The 21,421-nt window shown below is 42.0% G+C and overlaps 1 protein-coding gene across 1 annotated transcript in view; it reads right to left on the bottom strand.

The window, feature by feature from the left end:
* Nucleotides 1–2,433: 2,433 nt before the first annotated feature.
* The window catches only part of LOC147022886 (dynein axonemal heavy chain 9-like), a 318,333-nt gene continuing 299,345 nt past the window's right edge, over nt 2,434–21,421 (bottom strand). The window contains exons 71-73 of the mRNA XM_085890311.1: nt 17,493–17,675; nt 11,542–11,931; nt 2,434–8,422 (exon numbers count right to left, since the gene is read on the bottom strand). Of these exons, the coding sequence (XP_085746437.1) occupies nt 8,195–8,422; nt 11,542–11,931; nt 17,493–17,675 (801 nt within the window). The 3' untranslated portion in view covers nt 2,434–8,194. The remainder of the gene's footprint in view (nt 8,423–11,541; nt 11,932–17,492; nt 17,676–21,421) is intronic.

Raw genomic sequence — 21,421 nt, 5'->3', positions numbered from 1 at the left:
ATTTTTAATTTTAAATAACGAAAGCCTTTCAAATTACACTGTACAAATAAAAGTGTTTACTTGTATAGTTGGTATTTCTAAAGAAACAAAATTACCACCAAAGCGGTGTAATGGTTGAAGCGTCCGCTCTGAGGTGAGTGGTGGTGGTTGGTTTGAACCCCAGCCGAGCCATACCCAAGATTGTAAAAACTAGTGCGTGGCCGTAGGTGCAAAAAAAAAAAAAAATCTTTTTTTGTGACGTCATTAAACCGTGTCCTGTCATTGGTTTGGTGAATAAATGGCCATAACTTGGGAAACACCTGAAACGGATGAAGAAGAACGATATCAAACCTTGATAAAGCATATACTCAGGTCCCCAGCGTCAATTGTGACGTCATATGAAACGAAGAAGAATTGTGACGTCATAGCACCGTGTCCTGTCATTGGTTTGGTAAATAAATGGCCATAACTTGGGAACCACTTGTCCGATTAATATCAAACCTTGAAAAGGAACATCCTCAGGCCCCCAGCAATATACCTGGCAAGTTTCAATTAGATCGGACCGGCGGTTCAGACATTGCTGGAATTATAGATAGATGAGATGTGCTGCTTCCTCACTTGACTCGCAGTATTTTAAAAGGATAGAACACACACAGACAGCCATATGGACCGAAATTTCGAAAAATCTCAATTTTCATCCGATCAACTTGAAATTTGAAGAGGATTTGCACATTTGGTCATTCAGTTCAGCCACCAATTTGTTTTTAAGGTCAAGTTTCTGAAATCCTCATTGTTAATCTCATTGACTTGAAATCCAAACAGGATTTTCATAAAAACGACCATCATGTGTCACGTGGTATCGAAACCATATTGGATCCAAGGGAAAAAATCTTCGCCAGAGAAACCGCTCAACCGATCGATGCAAAATTTAACGAATCGATCAACTACCCGTGGGAAATATGGTTTGATAAAGATGACGTCATCGGTCATGTGCTCTGGCAGCCATATTGGATCAAAGGGGAAAAAAATACAATTCGAGTTGGCTCACACCAAGTCCTTCTCAAGACTGCATGGGGTATGTATTCTATAAATACCATCTAGTGGGTTTTTCTGTTTATTCTTGTTGTTATTCACAGTATTCTTAACCATTTTTCCTTAATTCTTTGCCATTCGGTAGTTTTGGTCGAATCTGGGAGCGGGATATTGTAATCGTCCAGTTTGTTTGTCTGTCTGTCTGTTAGCAACTTTACGGCAAAACGGCGTTAGCAAACACTATCAACTTTAATCCACAGGTGGGCAATGAACCTTGGACGACCCCATTAATTTTGGGTCCAATTGGATCAAAGGTCAAGGTCAAGGTCACGAAAATATCAAAATCATTTGTCGCTCATAATTTCGTCAAAATTGATCTGATTTACTTCAAACTTAGCTTATAGTTAACCTTATTCTATTTGTCACTTATAATCCTACCCATTCCTATAGTGAAAAATTCATATTTGTGAAGATTGGTAGGGTCCGAAGTTTTGGGGGTCATGGCCATCGGTCAAAATTACAAATTTTCCATTAAAACTAAAACATGGTTACGAAAATACAACTTTACGGGAAAATGGCTAGCTCAAACACTGTCAAATTGTATCCATAGGTGGGTAATGAACCTCGGACGACCCCATTAACTTTTGGGTCCAATTAGGTCAAAGGTCAAGGTCAGGTCACGAAAAGGTCAAACTCTTTTTCGCTCACAACTTTGTCAAAAATGGTTTAATTGACTTCAAACTAAGACTAAAATATTCCTTATTCTATTCCTTAGAATCAAGGTTCAGGTTAAGGGTGTATCAAATTTAAATTTCATCCCCAAAATAACTTTATGCCTTAAATGGGCAGGATTTGTTGTGCCTGCCCCCACTTGTTTATATTGTTAGTCCATAGGCACAGCAATACAATCCTTGGCTTCTGACTGTGCCTCAATATTTGCTTCTGTATGTGTTTCTACCTCTGCCATCGAAGATGGAGGGAGATTGTTTTCACCCCTGTCTCTGTTTGTTTACGGATTAGGATGAAACTTGGTGGACAGGATTGGTGTTTTACAAGGACAAATTGATTTGATTTTGGAGAAGATCCGTATGTGTATCTAGATATTGGAATTATTTAATTTCGCAAGTGATTCTTCACCATTGAGATAGGGCTAAAAACGATACGCAGTACAGCATGATATTTCAAACGTTTACTGGGCCTGATATGTTCCACTCGATCAGATATTGCATGGTTGAGGTATGCGCTCTATCAAGTGCCCTTCTAGTTTTGATTGTATCCTTCTGAGTTCACCAAGTTCCAGAAGTATTACTTTCATACATTTTTGTTTTTCTGTACCTGTATTGGCAACTTTCGAACTACTGCAGCCCTCAATTTGACCACTGATGAAAAAAGCCGGTCATATGAAGAAAAGCAAGAAATAAGTAATTGTCAAACACATGTTTATTGCTTGTAATGATGAGATTACTCGAAACACAAACTCTTTGCGCATCACACAACTATCCACCATTTTGTTTTTACAGCTGGCAGCAAGGTGTGCACTTTTTAACCACCTGTCCAGTGCACTTGCCACATACAAGCTTGTTGCACATTCCACAGCTGTCCACAATTTTATTCTTACATTTGGTGACTTGGCATTGTTGCCACTTGCGCTCTGCTGGAGCGCTCCTCCAAACTACTCAACCGCTGTAGTTCTTGTGGTGGTGATTGATGAGCACCACTATCAGAGCTCGTCAACAAGTTGCGCAATGAAGTCTTGTCAGCTGATGTGTTTCTCAGTCACTGACTTGAACATCACCCATGCATTAGTGGCAGCCAGTCCAGAATGTTGTAAAATACATGAACTGCCCATCTGCATGATCCTGCTTTGGCAGACTTCATGGCCGTCGGATCAACAATATCCACTTCGTACTTTGTTTCACTTTCAACAATATCCTTTTAACTTTCAACATGTCAAATATATTCAACAATATCCACTTCGTACTTCGTAAATATAGAAAGCAATGGTCTCAGGAAGCTTCTTGGGGTTATCTTTCACTTCTACAGTCGGGTGAAGGGTACTGGGCAACAAAACATACTTGTGTCTCTTACTCTGGTAAACAGTAAGGGTAGTGTCACCATGCTCCATCACACCACATCTGTAACAATCTTTAAAGATAACTTGGACAGATCTTGGCAAAGTGAAATCTTCACCCTGTCGGTTCATTTGAGAACGATACATAGGTGAACCCGATTTTAGACAGAACTTTCATTTTGCATCCAATGCCACATAAACCAAATATGAGATTTCCAATAGGTGATACAAATATATTTATATTAGTGATAAAATGGGATACTCCACCACCACCTCAGAATTAACGAAATTGCAAGCAATCAAAATATCATTACAATTACATTACAACCAATCAAAAATCTCCATAACTTTGTGGCCATTATAGTTGCCATATAGTTTTGGATCACGTTTTATCTAATGCTGCATACAAAGTTATTTTTATAACAACTCACTGACTTAATGATATTAATGTTCGGTACGTTCCCGGTCACGTATAAAGCTGAAATTTCGCGTGCCGATGCACATCGAAGCTGATACACCGGGAAAAATCACAGAACCGTCATAAAGCATCCGTAAATGAAAACATAAATAAATGAAAATAAATGGAAAAAATAAATGCAGGTGAGCGACCCGAGATAATGAGGAAGCACGGTGATTTAGCGTGCCAATGGACGTCGAAGCCGATACACCGGTAAAAATCACAAAACCGTGGGAAAGCGTCCGTAAATTACAACATAAATAAATGAAAAAAACTCGATGAAAAAAAAAATGCAGATGAGCGACCGGAGACAATGGGGAAGCACGGTTCGTTATTGCTTCCAATGTGTAAGCACAACCCACTAGTTCAACTATAAAATTGCTGGTTTAGTGTAATGTCAGTAACATTTCTACATTGTAGCTGCTTAGTCCTACGATAACCGATACTTAATCAACGGTACCATCTCTTTTCACTTTTATATCCTCTGTGATTCTTTGGAAAAACTGTTCAAAGACATCAAATTGGTTTTGTCGCATATGTGTTCGTAGTTGTGGAAAGTGAATAAGGGGGTTTTTGTATAGGTGTGGATTGTTAAAAGCTGTGTTGTGATCTTGCAATATACATATAAGGTTTAATTGAGAACTGGTTCAGAGACATTCCCTTGGCAATCAGGTGCAGATTCAGTCATATATCCTTTAATAGATAAAATGATGACATATGAAACATACACGTTCATGATGCGTTGGATTTCCTGCTATATTACAGGCTCTACCACCATCTGTGTCCAGCACTGAAGTCACGAACTCAGACTCGACGGATTTTCTTCATGAGTCGACTCAAGATGAGGTAGGCTGAAGACTTGACATGACCCAGGACTGCAACCTTTAGATTTGATTCTTTAAAGCTGTGACTCAATCAAATCATTTTTGTGTCATCAAAAATTGTAATTGCACACATTACATAACATGTCACTCGAAAGTGGGATTCAAATAAAATGTGTACCTCTCAAGAGGAAACACAGATTCGCATGAGAAAACCCGTGACATTTGGTGACCCCATTGTCACACTGGTGCATGTTCACAATAAATTGTGATTCCAGACTGGACCATCGAGAATGAGGACAAAACGCAAGACTCGACCCTTGAAACCCAACTCTATTTCGGATTACAGAACTGTGTTACCGCACCCTCGGAGATCTGCTACATGATTTACTCAGTTCACGAAGAAGGCGACTCTGAAATGTCAGATAACAGCATTTACATTCACGATATAAAAAATATCGTCACCGCATGCCCTCAGGCCCAAGAAATACTTCTTCTTCGTCTGTATGCATCATAAGGTTGTGGGGTAGAATCATTGACTGAGGGCGTGGCTGTGCTGCGGATGCAATGCCCTCTTCTGGTTAGGGCGGGAATTTGTAATTTGTTCATGGTGCCAATGACAGCCTGCCTACTATTCACAAAGGACACTGTGGGATCTTTAACTTCCATCTGAGAGACAGCACACACATTGATGAATCACCCTGCCTGTGACACACCGGGATGACAGTTTATGGTTGGGTCCGGATTCAAACTCAGGCGAGATAGCTTAGAGGTCAGTGTGCACACCATTCGGTCATCCTATCAGACCCCAAGTGAAACTTATGTACGAGTACCAGCCAAACCATACAAGTTATGCAAAAGAACCTTACGAACAATCTTATTGAAGATAATAGTTGATGACAAACAGCTCTACAGCAACCTGGCATCTACCCAAAAGGAGTGTTGTGGCATCTTAAAGGTTTCGATTCATGGTTGTATATTAACTCTTACTCAGTTTAGGAAAAAGGTCAATTTGGTTGTATGTTAAATAACTCATGTAAAGCTCAAATTGTCATCGTCATTGTTTCCACTTTTTAACAGCCAATTATCACTCCTTTGTGGAACATCATTACTTCCGTCCTCTGGGACATGATGCTCTGAAACCGAGTTGGGACTGTTCTTTGGCTATTTATGTTGTGTTCGTTGATAGTATTCATGGTTATGGAAATCAGACATGTGTGTGCAACTCTCCAAATGGAAAGGGTGTCCTACGACTTCTTCCTGGATGGATTCTACAGGTATAAATAGGTTGCACATCTGACAAAACGTATTGAATATCGATTAGAAGTTGGGAATTAAGACCATTCTAAAGGAGAATCTTCTGTGTTGCAAGCACTGTTGCAACAGCTTTTTAATTCATTGAATTCTCCAGAAAGTGTTTTGAGTTGAATTTTTCTGCAGGAAGCAACGGCCTGAAGATATTCTGTCTGGAATTCAAGTTGGATGTAGTACATTACCACCATGGTATACCTTCTGTTTGCCCAAATTATAGTTTACACATCCTAACCTGACAATGATGACACCTTCTCTCACTGGGGTTTCTCTCATGTGAATCAGCCCCTACCCCCTTTTTCCCCCACAATATTTACTTTCATATCCCTTTCTAAAGCCGCTGTCACACCTTGACGATTTAGCCAGCGTATGACGCGACGTATGAAAAATTTGTCTAAAACGCTGGCACACGTCGAATACGTTATGGGTCAGTTTTGTATACGTTAAGAGCACGCTGGCATACATCGTAGTACGCCGAGCTCGTCGACAAATTTTAACATGCTCAAAATTTTTCGACGTATGCCAGCGTATGACTCGCACGTTCCACATACGCTGGCCATAAGTTGTAGGCACGTTACGCGATCGTTGACACACGTCGACACACGTTACTTGTAAGTTACTTATAAGTCGAAACACGTCAAGGTAATGTTTAGCATACCCGAAACTTATTTCTAACCTATGAGTAACGTGTTGTAGGCACGTTACGTGATCATTGACACACGTTACTAGTCAGTTACTCATAAGTCGAAACACGTCGAGGTAATGTTTAGCGTCAGTGTTCCAGACTCCATGGTTTTTTTTCTTTTTTTTCTTCGGCATGACGGTGATGTTGACACTTCGATTTCTAGTCCGGTTATAATATAATATAATTAATAGGCTGCCGCTCAACGATTTAAATCATAACCGCACTAGAAATTGAAGTGTCAACATCACCGTCATACCGAAGAAGAAAAAAAAAACATGGAGTCTGGAACACTAACGGGTTCCTCCTGTGTGAACCCCATTTTTATATACCAATTCCTCTAAACGCTGCCAATACGCCATTGTACGGTAGCTGTAAGTTAGTAACACGTTCAGTAAGTTCTGTGGTCATCCGGAAGACGTCAAATACATCTACATACGTCAATATGCGTTGGAGATACGTTACACATAGGTTCAAAGCACGTTACTCATAGGTTCAAAGCACGTTACTCATAGGTTAGAAATAAGTTTCGGGTACGCTAAACATTACCTCGACGTGTTTCGACTTATGAGTAACTTACAAGTAATGTGTGTCGATGTGTGTCAACAATCGCATAACGTGCCTACAACTTATGGCCAGCGTATGCGGAACGTGTGCGTCATACGCTGGCATACGTCGAAAAATTTTCAGCATGATGAAAATTTGTCGACATACTCGGCGTACTACGACGTATGCCAGCGTGCTTCAGCGTGCTCTTAACGTATACAAAATTTACCCATAACGTATTCGACATGTGCCAGCGTATTCGGGAAATTTTTCATACGTCGGCATACACTGGCTAAAACGTCAAGGTGCGACAGCGGCTTGACACTTCGATGTCTAGTGCGGTTATGATTTGAATCGTCGAGCCGCAGCCTATTAATAGGCTACGCCACGTGATCGTCGGCGATACGCTGCCGCGCTATGCATAAGTTCAGACTATCATTGGGCATAGGTTGTGAATGCCGACAACATGCTAAGCATTCGTTGGTGTAAGTTATCTATATGTTATCGAAACGTTCTGTGTATGTTAGTAATACGTTATGCATACGTCCAACTCATTATGAATATGCCCAAAACTGGAAAAAAACATCAATAGTTCAGCGTACGCCAGCGTTTTACATACATTTTGATACGTTGCCATACGCTGGCTAAAACGTCAAGGTGTGACAGCGGCTTTAGGAAATGTTATTTAATGTGTACAATGAAAATTCCAATTATTCAAACGACTCAATTTAGTCAAAGATTTAAAGATAAATCTAAAGGTTCACATCTTGGTCTTGTCTGGTCTTCAGCCTCTCAAATCGTCATGTCACATTTACATTCATAAAAAGCTGGCTTAGTGATCCCATCTGAACCCATGGCTCGTGAAGCTTGAAACCCAGTTCAAACCCCATATCATGTTAATTTTCCCATTGTCTGATAATGTTCTTGGGATTCTTGTAAAAGTACATTGATGTCTCCTGTATGTCTTTGTCCTGCATGCCGTTTATGTTTATATGTACATAATTTGCAATTCGAGTCTGATTTGAATACTACAGGCCTGATAAAAACTAAGTGATGATGATGTAAAAGCATGAAAGAAGAAAATTTAAGTTCAAAAGCACATTATTGCAACTTACACATTGATCAATGTCTTCCATGACCATAAACCACAAGGAGGATGATCTAATACTTTTAAGCTTTACAGCAACAAGGTAATTATACCTAGGATGTGTTTGTCAGGATATTCTCAGCTAAGCAAACAAAATGTCCACACAAATGTGCTGTCCTGTTCTACAAGGAGAACAATCCCATGTTTCTCAAGCTTGCAGCAATAGGGCGACTCCAGCTAGTGTCCATTTTGCAGGATCTTCTCTGCTTGGCAAGTTAAATGCCCACACAAAGGTGTTACCCCGTTCACGGGTTCTATACAAGGGACAGGCGTACAGACTCCGTGCATCCTGCCTGTCGTGAGGTACGGCATGCAAGAGGATAACGGGCATTGGTGAGCAAAGCTCCATCAGTCGAGACTCAGCCAGCACTCCAGCCTGGTTAAAAAAAAATAAAATAAAAACACAAAGTCAACGGCTGTATGTTAAATTGTTGAATCATAGTTTGTGACATAACAAGGTACTTGGCAGAAAAACGAAGCATTAAATGTTTCTTGCAATGCCCTTTTGATTAGAAGTCTTCTCTATGAGCAAATGTCCTTGAAGCCATCAGGTAATAATTGCACTTAAATTATAATGTGATGTTGTTGGACTGGAATTGATTGAATAACAACACTACTTCCCTTATCCTTATGACAAAAGCTCCACACTAATTTCAGATAACGTTGTATTGTTTCGATGAAAACTGGAACATTTCTATAATTCTTAGTGGGCCAAAATGACAGGGACAGTATTTGTTAGCTTGCTCCTATCTGAACTGTATGAATCTATGTTCAATCCTTAAAAAGACACAAAAGGGTGAGACAAGTTTAACCTAGAGTGATTTATAACTATAACTAAGCTTGTATGTATATTAGAAAAAATGAAACTACTTTTCAAGGTATTCTCCAGCTTCATGGATATACTTGTCCCATTGTAGTGGCAGCTTTCATATGCCTTCAGTGCCTTCACAAGATCCGTGACGCCTTTTGGCTTCAACCGTCGATATGTGTTGGTCCTTTAACAGTCACTTTGGTCGTTTTACAACGAACAGAAAACTTATAGGGAGGGCACGGCGATGTGAACATGACAGGTCTGAAGATGTCTTTGGCTTTGCACAGCACCAACATGGTGGCCGTATGGTTTTTCAGCTTGAAATTGTGGGTGGAATCAGACCAGCTGTCCAACCAATGGGTGAAAGGAGCATTACATACGGACGAGCATATTATTATATAAAATAGTGGGGCATCCATGGGAAACCCACAGGCAGAAACATGTATGACATTTAGACATCTTGAGTTAGATGCTGCACATAGAGTTTCACAAAAGTGGTACTGGCAATTAATCAGATCCAGAAATTATGTTATCCACATAATTTATTTCCTTCACATAAGATGTGAATGCATGTCCATGCACATGTGAAATACAGTTTGTAACGTGTAATTCCACGTCATGTAAAATGTGATTTCAAGATCTCAATTCTTCCCCCGCTCCTCTCTCCCTCTCCTCCCATTCTCTCCTCCTCCTCCCACACTCTCCTCCCCCCCCCCCCAATCACGCACACTCCACAGGGAAGCGAGGGGGGAGGGGGACATGATTGTGCACAGGGGAGAGGAGGGAGGTAGGGGGTGAGAGGTGGGAGAGGGTGGAGAGTGACTTACTTATGCCTTGACTTGATTGACTTGGGAGGATTGACTTGATTGACTTGACTTGAGAGGGGGTTGGGGGTAGAGAACCTGCCTTGACTGACTTACTTCTGTCGTTCATTTTTAAACTTGAAAGCATCGAATCTACTTCACTTCACAAATTAAAAATTACTTAAAACCAAACGTTATTAATAAACATTGGATTCCATCATTGGTCCACATGTTAAATTAATTATGTGCAAATTTTTTTGGAGTCTTATTTAATTATATAGTTGGAAAAGAGTGATCACTCGCCTGAAATAAACTCTTTAAATACACCCTGGGAACATGTAAAAATAGAGTTTGACTACAGTTCAATCCCTAACTTCAGTTTTCAGTCGCTGTACTTTTACTTAGTAAAAATAAATAACTCATTCCCTCGCAGGGACACATGAAGGAAATTCCACCTAATGTAAAATGTGACTTCAACACCTCAACTGTTCTCCCCCTCTCTCTCCCTCTCCCCCCTCCTCCCACCCCTCTCCCATTCTCTCCTCTGTGCCCTCTCTCCCACTCCCCTCCTTTCCCTTCCCCCCTCTCCTCCTTTCCCCTCCCCCCCCCCACATTGCATCTGACCAGATACATTTAAAATGGATATTAAAATGCACTTTTCTCTAAAAATGCCAATATTCATCTGATTTTTTCACCTTTTGCTGCAACTGAGTCTTGAACCATATTAGTGACTACAAAAAATGAAATTAGGTATCGAATTAGAGTGAAGATTAAACCATGAGAGAGTCAGAAAGCATGATCCTTACAAAAAGAGGCTTAAGAGGCCTCAGACCTATATGGAGCAAACAAAATGGTGGCGATTTGTTTTCCCTGAACGGAGGAAGCCCCTCCCTGAATGGGGGAAGCCACGCTCAAAATGGACAGACACACTGGAGGAGAGTATTATCGTGCAGATAGAGGGTTTTGTCAACTGAAGCATGACAAATGCCGTGGGAAGCAAAGTGAAGCTGATGTTTCAAGCCCTTCGTCAGAGAAAGAGTTTAATAAGCAAGATGATTTAACAAGCAGATGTTCTGAACACGAGTTGATGAAGGCTTTCATCCGGCGGTGGCCTTCATCATCGGCTGCTTTGCAGTTTTAAATGTTTTGTTTATTTGTTTTTACAGCACTTGGCAGGCAATCATGCTGTGCAGCCAATATTTTGTAAATTATAACATGAGCGTTTTTGGTGAACACAAATTTCATAATTTTTCACAGTTCCACAGTTTTTTGTGGACAAATAGTAAATTTCAATTTTACTATCTCAGTTGATGATATCTTGATCTTAAGCATAAGCATTATACATTAAAGCAGGAAACTCATCATTATAGGTATTGGTTACCAACGCAAGACAAATTCCCTCTGCCTTTGGCAAACAAAAGTGCTCGTTAAATTGACATTATCAGTGTCTAATGAGATGTTTCATATCCACAATCTTAATGCAGAAAAAACAGCTTCATTGTTGTCTCATATATTTATGTTCCCATACATTTGCCACCCTGTTGCCTAAGCTTGTCTGTAATTTTTGATAGAGAAGAAAGTGGTGTAAGATTGATGTTATCAAGAATCATGTGAAACTAAGCTAGGATTCATGTCACGTGTGGAAAGCTTAATGGTCTGTGCACCAATCCGACGCCAAAATGAATTAGCTGGGATTTCAAAGTCCAACAATAATTTATCAGTTGTGTTGTAATGTTTATGTTCTTTAAGTCAAGGATATTGGAATTCTCATTATGTACCATCGAGGCAGCATGGAAACAACCAACTAAAATGTGCTAAGTGTTGTTGGTGAGATGTACTATGCTACCTGGACATCCCAGCATGTTCCCTCCACAAACATACCTGAACATCCCAGCGTGCTCCCTCTGCAAACATGCCGTACACAAAAGCACCATCACGGGGTGATGTGACGACTTCTTCGTGACTTTTCTTTGTCACATTGCATTGCAGACTAATGCTATCCAGTGGCCAGTTGCAGCGACGGGCTGTCACTTGCAAGATGGCCATCAAAAAAGCCTGTGGATTGAAAAGACCTGAAAGCCAGATGATTGGCAGGGTGGCCAAATCCAGGGACCAAGTCTCCAGCTGACGCATTCGAGCAAAGAAGTCTGAAAACCAGGCTCCTAAGCTGGCCAATGATGGGTAGGCATATCTTGTCCAACCTGCTGGCACTTTATCAAAGAAGATTGTAGATAGTAGATCTTCCATGCTTGTGGTCATCGTCAGCTCACCCTGCAACAAGTCGCTAGTGTCAAGAATCGCATATTAAGCCAGCTGTCCCAACACCAAAACAACATGAAACAGAGAATCGTAATCAACAGTCCTGCAACACTGCTAGGAACAGAAATTCACAATTGCAAACTTGCAAATTACAAGCAAAACCACCCTTTTTATTGTACATTACTATTTGACATAAAAACCTACTAGATTGTACTGGGATACACTGAGGAAGGACAAAGCTGCAATAGCGATGATACTTTGTAGAGTTACTAGATTGATTCCAGATCTATAGCTAGACTAAGCTCTGAGGAGCGGCTGTAGGAGATGAGATTTTGTGCATGAAAAAGGAGGCGATTACGAGGTGACATGATAGAGATGTTTACAATAATGAAGGGTGGAGACAAAATAAGTGCAGAATAAATTTTCAGCAGAATGTACACTGACAGGACAAGGGGGAAGAGTTTAAGAGCAAAGAGGAGAGTTGGGATGGTAGTGAAGGCAGGGGTCTTTCAGTCAGCGAAGTTAATGCATGGAACGGTCTCCCGAGAGGTAGTGGCAGCAGAAAGAGTCGATAGGTTTAAATTGGAATTAGATTGGTACCAATATGTATTAAAGATAGAGGGGTACAGGGATATTGGCAGGACTTGTAGGAGGCATGCGTGTGGATAGGTGATAGCATCTAGTGTTGGTGCAGCGCAGGTATGATGTGCCAAATAGTCTCCTTTGCACCAAATTTCCATGTTATTGCATAATGTAGGCATACATATTGCATCGTAGCCTGGTGTTGGCTCAGTGGTTAGGGTGGCGGCTTGGGATCCGAGGGTCCTGAGTTCAAGCCTCGTTGCCCGCTGAATTAATTCACCAGGGGGTTGACTCAGCCTGCCATCCTTCCGAGGTCGGCTAAATGAGTACCAGCTTGCTGGGATGACTGAGTCATTCAAGTATCCTGCGTCAGAGTGGCGACCTGTCCAGGATTGTGCCCAATAGCCAAGGAGACTGCTTCGGCAGCACCAACGCTCTGTACAGAGTATGGTCCCAATGGATGGATGGGGTTGACTCAGCCTGCCATCCTTCCGAGGTCGGCAAAATGAGTACCAGCTTGCTGGGATGACCGAGTCATTCAAGTATCCTGCGTCAGAGTGGCGACCTATCCAGGATTGTGCCCAATAGCCAAGGAGACTGCTTCGGCAGCACCAACGCTCTGTACAGAGTATGGTCCCAATGGATGGATGGATATTGCATCATTCTTCCATATGTATGTGTCTGCACATTGTGTGGTGAGTTTAATAATGACCTGTGAGAAATTAACAAAATGTCCAAATTTAATTGTTGTAATCATTACCAATTGTTCTCAACATGTTGATGGAAGTCGTTTGGATTGCTTCACTTCAGCAACTGCTCTGCCAACAGCTGTTATACTTGTGGCAGTCACTGATGGCATGAATAATAAAGAGCCCTGGCTGGAATTATTTTCATGAATCTTGCATTAACACAGTACCAGTATTTTTATTATTTTACTATGTCTGTTCATCATCTTGCTTTATCTGCAGTGTAGTTTCTATTTTGAAGGTCACACGTCAATACCTGCGCTCAGACCGACCTATAGCGGTGGCGATATGGGAATCTTCATGCTGGCACTCTCTGTTACGAGGCTCGGCTTCTACTAGTCCCGTGTCAGGGATACTGTTCAGTCCTGTGGATCTGTTCCTTTGACTTCTGTTCAATGAGGCTGACATTTTCTGCAGAGGTTTTGCAGCACTGGCTATTGCATCTGGCTCAACTCAAAGTGCTGACCAGATTCCCTTTGTACAAGCACACTATTGCACTGCAGAAAGCTCTCCTTTCTTACATCTGTTAACCACAGTTGTGTTTGTGTGGAGCAATATCAGCTTTAAAACAATCGTCAGACTTTTTAAACGGGGGGAAAAATGTGACTAAGAATCGAAAATAATCTGTTCCCTGTTTGAGATTCCGATCTGAGATTCCCGAGGTGATTTGTGTTCTATGGTGTACAAATACAAAATTCAATTTTAAATAACTAGTTCCTCGAATTTTAATTGAATAGTTCCTTTAATTAAGTGGTTACTGAGGTCTGCAGACAGACTGAGAGACAGACAAAGTGAATCAATTGCTTAACTCCACTTTTCGCTTCATGCGTGGGGTAAAAAATGGGACGTGCTGCTTCCTTGCTTGACGCTCAGCATTTAAAAGGGCAGAGAATAAGCAAAATGGTGTGAGCATGAACAAACAGCACAGTCACACCACCCAATATAACTCTTGCCAAGAACACAAAAGAGACACGAGAGGGTGAGGAGTTGGGGACACAAGATTTGGAAGCAAACAGAATTGAGGTATTCAGCCTTCTCACGAGCGGAGTCGGCTGTGGTGCAGTTTGAAGAGAGGGAAGGAATGTAATGGGACAATACACCAGAGACAGACCTCACAAGGTGTCAACAGGTGTTTGAGGAGGGAGCCGACCCCCGTAGGTCGGCCTGAGCGCAGGTGTCGGCCTATGACAAGTTTGAAAGTTCATTATTGAGGTTGGACAGACATTGTTTTCTGGCTGATCTGGGAGTGGACACACACTTGTTGCGGGCTCCGTGGAATGCACTGAGATTGCCCTCAGTTGGATTAGCCTTCCAGGAAGAGAAGGCAAGTTGTTTCAAAGCAACTGCCTCACCACAAGATTCAGTGTACCATGGGCAGAAAAAAGGGTATGGTAATTGAAGATGGGAAGAGAGAGAGAGAAGAGAAAAGAGAAAAGAGAGAAGAGAGAAGAGAGAAGAGAGAAGAGAGAAGAGAGAAGAGAGAAGAGAAGAGAGAGAGCAGATTTCTGTGGAATAATTCCTAGGCTGAGTTAACATCAGGGGCAGTATATATGGAAGATCATTCCTGAAGAGAAATGGCTGCTTGGAGTCCCTGCCAAGCTGTCTTAGTGAACTGCCAGACTCGCCACTGCTGAGGCAGCTCTCTGAAAATAGTCAGAGAGATGTTGACTCTCACAAGCACATGATCAGATGAACCAATTGGAGCAGAGGAAGAGCAGGAGACATTTGCAGGGAAGTTAGTTATCTCCAAGTGCAGAAGGGAGGATTTGCTGAAGGGAGAAATCTGGGTTGGAAACTTCACACATTGAATTAGTCCCATGGAGTCACAGAAGTCCTTTGCTGAAGTGCCATGGCTGGTTAGAGAGGAACCAACACACAACCAAGTTGCATGGTGACAATTGAAATCACCACATATGAAGAAGAGAGAGAGAAAGATGGGATGAGTGGTTAAAATTGGTTAATGTTGTCTAAGAGAGAGATGTAGATGGAGTCGTCACTGTTTGGAGGATGGAACAATACAGCCAAACACGAGGCGGGAGCAGAAGGGAAGTCACGGCAAGAGGTATCCCTGGGGTTTGGGAGGTGTAAGATAAGTACAGACAGTGAGATATGGAGTTTCTTTTTACATGTAAAGTGTGATTCCGCCATCAGGACGGGGTTCAGGCTGATCAAATTGGAGAAGACAATAGCCAGGGAGAGACACAAAGGAGTCAGGGACGTTCTGTGACAGGAAGGATTCTGTAAAACAGAGGCTATTCAGTTTATCAGTGTAGATTCTTCCTTGTCTACTATTCTTACCATGTCCCCACAGGTTGTGTAAATTAAGTTCTGTATTGAGTTTATAATCCCTCTGTTTTCCTCTCCTTTTGTCATATTTATATGATAGTGAATGGTCAGGTGGCATATGAATGCAAGATCTATTATTTTGGCTCTCAGATTTCCAGAGTGGGCAAAGTACATTCTCACTTGATTTGGTATTGTTACGGATCTGGAAACCATTTGCATTCAACATACAGATGTCCCAAAAGTCAGTTATGTCGTTAAGTATGTGTGTAGACAGATCCCTTTCCTTTTGTCTAGTGGGAGAATCAAAGGCATGTGTTGCGATTTCTTTTAGTTAGGTTATTACATCTAATAAACCATCCCATCTGCATGACCCCTTGAGCCCATCACGCTCCATCACCACCCGCTGGCTGCTCGTACCTTGACTTGCCGAGAGTGGGTCTCGCGGTTCCAGTTCTCGGCTCCCACGAACGTTGTAACTCTTGTACGATGACCTTCGCGGCGCTGACACTGTAACTCGTTGAGAGCAAAGCCACATGGAGGAGTAACTGGGGTCTCCTGGCAGGGGCCGAGGCCCCGCCCCGGAAAGGTGGGCCAGAGGACCCTGTCCAATCAGGGGCAGACAGCGAGGTGCGTTTTTGCAAAGGGCCCCTTCCCGTGGAGAGAGGCCAACAAAAATCTCCGAGACTCTCTGTAAAAAGGGTCCGGTCGAGTTTTCTTTCGCAGTGGCCTGAAGCAGTCAGTTTTGTTTCACGGTGGCTGTACGGGGTTCTGGAGTTTTATGGTGGCTGCTACGAGGAGTTTTAAGGAAGGATAGAGCGACCCTGACCTCCCTCTGTGGACCCCGATTGTTCACCACTCGAGCTCCGCCACGAACCACGAGTCCCTACGTGTGACTGGGGACCGGACCAACGACCTTTGTCAGGTGCCGCATCGTGGAGCACGCCCTTCCTCCGATGGTCAGGTACACCACCAAACTCTGACCCCCAGCTTGTCTCTCTCCACGGCTGTGAGAGTCCAATAAAGACTCTGGGTTTCTTTTCATTTTGTGTGTGTGTGTGTGTGTCTGCGTGTGGGCCTGTCTTGTAAGTAGATCTGAATAAGTGTTTTTGCTCATTGTAAATATTCCTTCTTGCATATTCGGGTTAAGTCTTGCCTTTGTCTTTTTATTGTAAATAAACATTTGTAGAAATATTCTCAGTCCGTTTCTATCCCTTCTTGAATTGGTCCAGCATGGTTCGGATCTGAGTTTAGGTGGGGTTTTATCCTCGATAATCCGTTCATTCCAGCCGGCACGACTTTGGCAGTTTTCGCTCGGCTGCACCCGAACCGGAGTTGGTAGTCAGTAGTTGGAACTCTACCGCAGTCGGTAGAGTGACCCGGTTCAAGAAAGACGTGCCGAGGGCATGGTTTCCCTGGTAGTCGAAATCGCGTAGTTAATTAGGTAAATTGGTTATAGACAAATAGAGCCGACGCAATGCGGTTGAGATATTGGCGACCACGGTCGGTTAAACTACCCTCCGGCTCGCGGAGTTATCCGAGCGACGGCCTACAATTCCGCAGAGTTTGGTGGGAGACGGCGCAAACCTCCCCCACCGAGTGGTCGTTCTCGCCACCGACCCTCAGCCCACAACAGTATACATACCTGCTTGTGGCTATGAAGTCTTCATTAAACCATAACAAGAAGAAATAGGAAATAAATAACCACTATATGGATGAGTGTGATTTGTAAATATGTCTACTCTTCTCCCAACACATTGTATGCTTTGAATATGAATCAGTCCAATCCCACACCTTCACCATGTTCCTTCCTTGTTCCCCCTTTGTGCATACATTCTAAATAGATGGCCCTTGATTGAAATTTTATTGCACCTCATTAGCATCATAAACCTTTGTAAAATGGAATGCATAAAGTCCCTTTTTGAAATAAAACGCTTTTCATTTTTAAATAGTGTCACTTGCCTCAAGTCCCTGGTTGAGTTCTTTCAGTGAATGACGAATCTCATTAATGAGAAGATTTGCACACTCGCATTCCTGTAACATCACCATGGTGTAGGGTGTCTGATTCTCCTGCTCAGGTAGCATCTCCCCCATTGAGAAACCCTCTGGTAGACGTTGTTGGATATCGTTAATAACTTCCTTAACCTGGTAACAAACAAGAACACAGAGAGTAACAGCTCATGGAAACATAATGAAACAAATCACTTTGGATTCGATGTTGCAAAAAGATTAACAACTGTAAAACAATGGTGAACAATGGTGAAGGTGAGTAACTTACACAAACACAAGAAGAATGTGAGATATGAACAGACCCTTTGGCTCATCCCATCTGCCTCATATCCCCATCCCATGTGTATTAGTTAACTCAATGACTGACAAAATTTTTTTTTTAAATAAACAACTTTATAATGAAGAGAAGTTCAGGTTCAACTTTGATGAATGATTGACATCCCATAATGCAAAGAAATGAACATCTGTTATGCCATTGATTCTATTGGCAAGGTACAGGGTGGTGTAGAGCCGACTGACACATTTGGATATACGATAATTGAAACACACGAGGTTCATGTTCAATACTTGCAATTTTATTATTTATGGTAGATAACATCAGGAAGGTGGCCTCCACCAGTTGCAGTGCATTGTCTTAGAAAAATGGTCCCACAACCCCAAAAGTTCCCACCCCACCCCTCAGACTGGAGAGCGGTCTGAAATGTGTCAGTCAGTTCTGCACCACCCTGTGTTAATAACCAGGATACAAACCACAGAGCCTATCCATCTACAACGGATATTGGTTGTGATCCCACAGTGGAGATTATTGTGAAGAGAGATTGGTTGTGATTGGTAGAACAAAAGACAATGTGTCCTTGTGGAAGATGGCACTTGTTCCTAGATTGCGCAGCAATGGCTGTGATGGGATTTGATCTGGCACCCTCACCAATCACGGTTAGGGGTACATCAAGCATCAGTTATATATAAAGCTGAAAGGCTTCAAAGTAAGAAGAAGATGAAGCAGAGATGTGTTGCTCTGATGAGCCCAAATGAGGGCTAAATTAGTCAGTAACTTTGCTTTTCATCTACTTGGTAACAGTATTTGACCTTAACATCTCTACTTGTGCTGCTCAAAGCACTTCAAGGACTGCTGTCATGGCGTTGTCATGAAGCTCGCCCAAGTTGGAGAATGAAGGAATCACTATCATCATAATTCCTGACCACAAAAACAGCGATACCTCCTGGTTGTGGGTGGTTGGATAGAAGAGAATGTGTCTGTGTGGAAGATGGAATGTGGCAGATGGCAGATTGTTCAGGGATCGTGCAGCAATCGCTGTGATGGGACTCGATCTGGCACCCTCACCAATCATGGTTAGGGGTATGTGTGGGTGTATATATATATATATCTATATTAATATTTCGGCATGCCCCTTTCTTTGTTCCACCATAAGATTTTTGTTACTGCATGAAATGAAACAAGATTTGGCACATATACTAATGATATTATTTTCTTCCTTAAGAGGCCCCTCAAAATTCGTTTTGATGCATTTTCACAAACTCCAACGGATTCCATTCAAATTCAGTAGGATTTTGGCTTTTGGTCCAACTTAAGTCATTGGCTATAAATTTTTTCCATAACACTTCCGATATTCGAAAAAAATCGATAAATCGATATCCCTTATGGGATTTTCCACTCAAGTTTAAGGCCTACGGGGGACGCAAATTTCCACTTTGCCCCGGGCGCTGTTTACCTCCACTACGCCAAGCTGTTAGGGTTAGGGTTAGGGTTTGGGTTAGCTACCCTAACACTAACCCTAACCCTAACAGCTTACCCTAACCCTAACCGCTAACAGCTATTCAGGAAATTTGCAAGAAAGCCCGGGCAACACCGGGCTTTATTGCTAGCCCGAGCAACGCCGGGCATTACTACTAGTAAATATATAAATATATAAGGCCCCACGAGGAGGAGTGATGTAAGCGACATTTTTTAATGATATGATGATGATAGGCTCGGATGATAGGGTAAGGGTTAAAATAGTGCTATATGGCATTAACTCCAAAACTGCCGATGTGTCACTTACATCGCTCCTCCTCGCGGCACCTCATATATATATATATATATATATATATATATATATATATATATATATATATATATATATATATATATATATATATATATATATATATATATATATATATATATATTGTTGTAAATTTCTGCCCGCCTGTGTGCGAACGACCGCGTCTAACCAATAGCAGTCGCTTCGCCCACCGAACGGACAATCCAGTCGCGGCTTTCCGGATCAACGCCGAAAACCAGCCACGGGTGTGCTTTTAAGCCCACCACAGCCTAGTCAATATTCCACCCGCGCGTGACAGGGTCAATCGCCGAATTGTCGATATACCTAATTATTCGCGCGGGCAGACTACCGAGAGACTGTACCTCAACGGGACCGCGGGGACACGAGCCGCTTAAGCAGCTCGCTTCCTTTTTATTAGAGGTTAGATTTTCATTTAGCGCCGTTGGATTTTCGTTTTTGACAGAATGAAGGAAAAACTTGAACAACACTACTGCATCAAATTTTGTGTAAAGCTTGGCGATTCCCAAGTGGAAATGATCCGCAAGATTCAACAGACCTTCGGGAACGAAGCAATGGGCACCACACAGATAAAGGAGTGGTACAACTGCTTCAAAGATGGTTGCACATCAGTGGAAAGTGAAACATCTTCTGGTAGGCCCTCAACATCCTGAAATGAAATCGTCATTGACCAAGTGAGGACCCTGCTGATGCAGGATCATCGAATCATGATCAGAGAACTTGCAGACGAGGCGGGCGTCAGCATTGGATCCGTTCATTCCATTGTGACTGAGGATTTGGGCTTAAGGAGAATCTCAGCGAAGTTCGTGCCAAAGCTGCTAACGATCGAGCAGAAGCAACTCCGTTTGGAGATCGCACAGGACATGCTGGAGACTGTGAACAGCCATCCCAACTTCTTCAACACAGTGATCACTGGTGATGAGACCACAGTGATCCGTCATTTTGTCAAAAAGGAAAATCCGACGGCGCTCACTTACACTTCCTCACTCATCGGCGGTCTGTCGGCGACTGACAGCTTCTGCAGGCGGGAAAATATTCACGCATACGAATTAGGATCGCCTACATACATGCACCAACCCACGCCTCCCTCGCTTCATTTGTTTACGCACAAAAAATTAAGGTTGGGTACTTTTTGAACACACCTCGTATACATATATATATATATATATATACATATATATATATATATATATATATATATATATATATATATATATATATATACATATATATTATCCCTGTGTCGTAAGAGGCGACCAGGGTTGCGTCAGGAAGGGCATCCGGCGTAAAACATGTGCCAAATCACTATGCGGGTCATACAGATGATCCGCTGTGGCGACCCCTAACGGGAGCAAGAAGAAGAAGAAGAAGAAGAAGAAGAAGAAGAAGAAGAAGAAGAAGAAGAAGAAGAAGAAGAAGAAGAAGAAGAAGAAGAAGAAGAAGAAGAAGAAGAAGAAGAAGAAGAAGAAGAAGAAGAAGAAGAAGAAGAAGAAGAAGAAGAAGAAGAAGAAGAAGAAGAAGAAGAAGAAGAAGAAGAAGAAGAAGAAGAAGAAGAAGAAGAAGAAGAAGAAGAAGAAGAAGAAGAAGAAGAAGAAGAAGAAGAAGAAGAAGAAGAAGAAGAAGAAGAAGAAGAAGAAGAAGAAGAAGAAGAAGAAGAAGAAGAAGAAGAAGAAGAAGAAGAAGAAGAAGAAGAAGAAGAAGAAGAAGAAGAAGAAGAAGAAGAAGAAGAAGAAGAAGAAGAAGAAGAAGAAGAAGAAGAAGAAGAAGAAGAAGAAGAAGAAGAAGAAGAAGAAGAAGAAG

Source organism: Eptatretus burgeri, chromosome 7 (genome assembly GCF_056783735.1).
Source record: "Eptatretus burgeri isolate ZD-2024b chromosome 7, Ebu_testis_v1, whole genome shotgun sequence".
Taxonomy (NCBI): domain Eukaryota; kingdom Metazoa; phylum Chordata; class Myxini; order Myxiniformes; family Myxinidae; genus Eptatretus; species Eptatretus burgeri.
Note: the sequence above shows the minus strand (reverse complement) of the source record. Positions and strands in the feature narration are given on the sequence as shown.